Genomic DNA, 1,997 nt, shown 5'->3' with positions numbered 1-1,997 from the left:
TCCCTGGAGAGTGGGCCCAGCATCCCAGGAACCCAGAAAGCCGAAGAGGAGGGGTCTGAGGCAGCTCCAGGTGGGGGAGCTGATGGGCCCATGGAGGGGTCTGCCTGCCTTCCTCTTCCTCTGGGGCTGAGGGGAGGTGGCCCCAGGGGTGTGGGATGGAGTGGAGCTGTGGCTCCACCACGGGTGGGTTGGGTAGCAGCTGGACCTGGGGGTGAGGTTGGAATGCTGAGATAGCGTGGGAATGGAGCCAGGTCAGGGGGAGAACTAAGGAAAGGACTTCTGGCGTCAAGCAACTGGGCATTGAGTGTGTGCACTGGCCTGGGGTGAGGAGGTGGAGCCAGGACTGGATTAGGATTCAGAAATGGATCCCAGGGGTTTAAGAAAGTAATCCGAAAGTAAAGGGGTGGGGCCAGATCCAAGGGGAGGGGCTAAAGGCCGGATTAGAAATTTAAATAGGTCAAAAGAATGGGGAGGGGCAGAGTAATGCATCAGCCGCGTTTGAGTTTTGAGGTGTAACCGAGTTGGGTAAATTAGAATAGAAATGCGGACCCGCTTAGAATGTGGGGTCCAACGTAGTAGGAACGAGAGGCTGAACCCCATCTCTCCCCGGCCACCGGCTGGAAGCCAGGCTGTGAAACAGGCATCTCCCCCAGAAGTGGAATTAAGATTTGCGGGCAGAGCCAGGGAGGCCTGGTTACAGCCCAAGAAGCAGGCAAGGGCGAGGGAGGGTACGTCCTGTGGGGCAGTCGTGATGGGGGTCGGTTTAGGCCCCTGAGGTGGTGGGCTGGGGTCGAAGCGGCCAGTTTAGGATGGTGGATGAGGCCAGGGTGCCCAAGCACTCTGTCTTAGGCCACGTGTTGGCCGAGTGACTGATCTCGCTATACCATATTATTTTCTCGGTTGTAAACAGTTCTTTTGGGGCGCATTCTGTTTCGTGAGTCCACTGCGAGGATTAAAGGAGCCTGAGGCCCATAAACCACTTAGCAAGGGGCAGCTGTAGCCAGGCGCAATCGGGATGAGGGGCGGGGTTCGACGGCGGTGTCCGGGGGGAGGGAGGCAGGGACTGTTCCCCTCCGCTGACCGCCCCTTCTCTCCCCAGAGGCGGGCCCCGAGGGCCAGGAGACGGCGGAGATCACCGACTTCCAGAGGGTGCGTTTCTGCAAGGTGGTGGCAGCTGCTCCACAACCGGGGGCCGCCCGCTGACCGCGCCCGCCGACTCTGCACTAACTTCCTGCCGCCTCGCTCCTCTGCCCTCTGCTTCCGCCACACTCCAGCCAGGAGAGGGTTAAATGTAAGGGGGGAGGAGCCAAGGACAGCCAACGGGGTGGGGCCAGGGCAATAGACCAGTCTCACAAGTGGGGGGCGCCCTGGCACCGGAACTGCTGGGACACACCCGAGTTACCCACCTATGGAGGCCATGGGGGGTAGGTGCCAGTCCCCGGGCGGAGTTTCCCGCCTCCAGAAGCTTACATCTGTGGCATGGCAACTAGCTGGTGACTCTTCTGAAGGACCCGAAGTACGCGGCCACCGGCCCCGTCTCTATTAAACGCAGCGCTTTCGCTAACCTTTGAACTGTGTTTCTGGCGGGGCAGGCTGGGTTGCTGTGCTTGGCAGGCTTTTCCGTGGCGGAAGAGGCGGGAGGAAAGGGTCTTCCTCCGCCCACCCTGATATGTCTTCCCTCCCCCCCTCCCGCAGGCCTCCCCGAATTCCTGAAGACGCTGCTGGGAGGGGACTGACGCTTCCCCGCATTGATGGGGAGGGGGCGGTAGGAGGCGGAGTCTGGTTCTCCAGGCTGTGCTCTCTCCTCCCTGGAGCCCACTCTGGACCCCCCCCATGGCTTAGGGAAAGGGAGACATCGAGGGTGGTGGGCGACGAGCTGGGGAAGGGGCGTGATTGGGGTGTAGGGTGCAGCTGGAACTTCGCGGCGTGAGCTTAGATCTCGAGTCACAAAGGCTGGAGGAGGAGCCTGGTCCCATGGGGGCGTGGTTAGGGCTCCT

General features: G+C 61.2%; 1 protein-coding gene across 1 annotated transcript in view; it reads left to right on the top strand.

The window, feature by feature from the left end:
* The window catches only part of CCDC9 (coiled-coil domain containing 9), a 12,455-nt gene extending 10,464 nt beyond the window's left edge, over nucleotides 1-1,991 (top strand). Inside the window, exons 12-13 of the mRNA XM_023535226.1 lie at nucleotides 1,100-1,149; nucleotides 1,696-1,991. Of these exons, the coding sequence (XP_023390994.1) occupies nucleotides 1,100-1,149; nucleotides 1,696-1,713 (68 nt within the window). The 3' untranslated portion in view covers nucleotides 1,714-1,991. The remainder of the gene's footprint in view (nucleotides 1-1,099; nucleotides 1,150-1,695) is intronic.
* The last annotated feature ends 6 nt before the right edge of the window (nucleotides 1,992-1,997 follow it).

This window comes from Pteropus vampyrus, unplaced genomic scaffold, assembly GCF_000151845.1.
Source record: "Pteropus vampyrus isolate Shadow unplaced genomic scaffold, Pvam_2.0 Scaffold138, whole genome shotgun sequence".
Classification (NCBI taxonomy): Eukaryota; Metazoa; Chordata; class Mammalia; order Chiroptera; family Pteropodidae; genus Pteropus; species Pteropus vampyrus.
The sequence above is the reverse complement of the archived record's forward strand: the minus strand, read 5'-3'. Positions and strand labels throughout refer to the sequence as shown.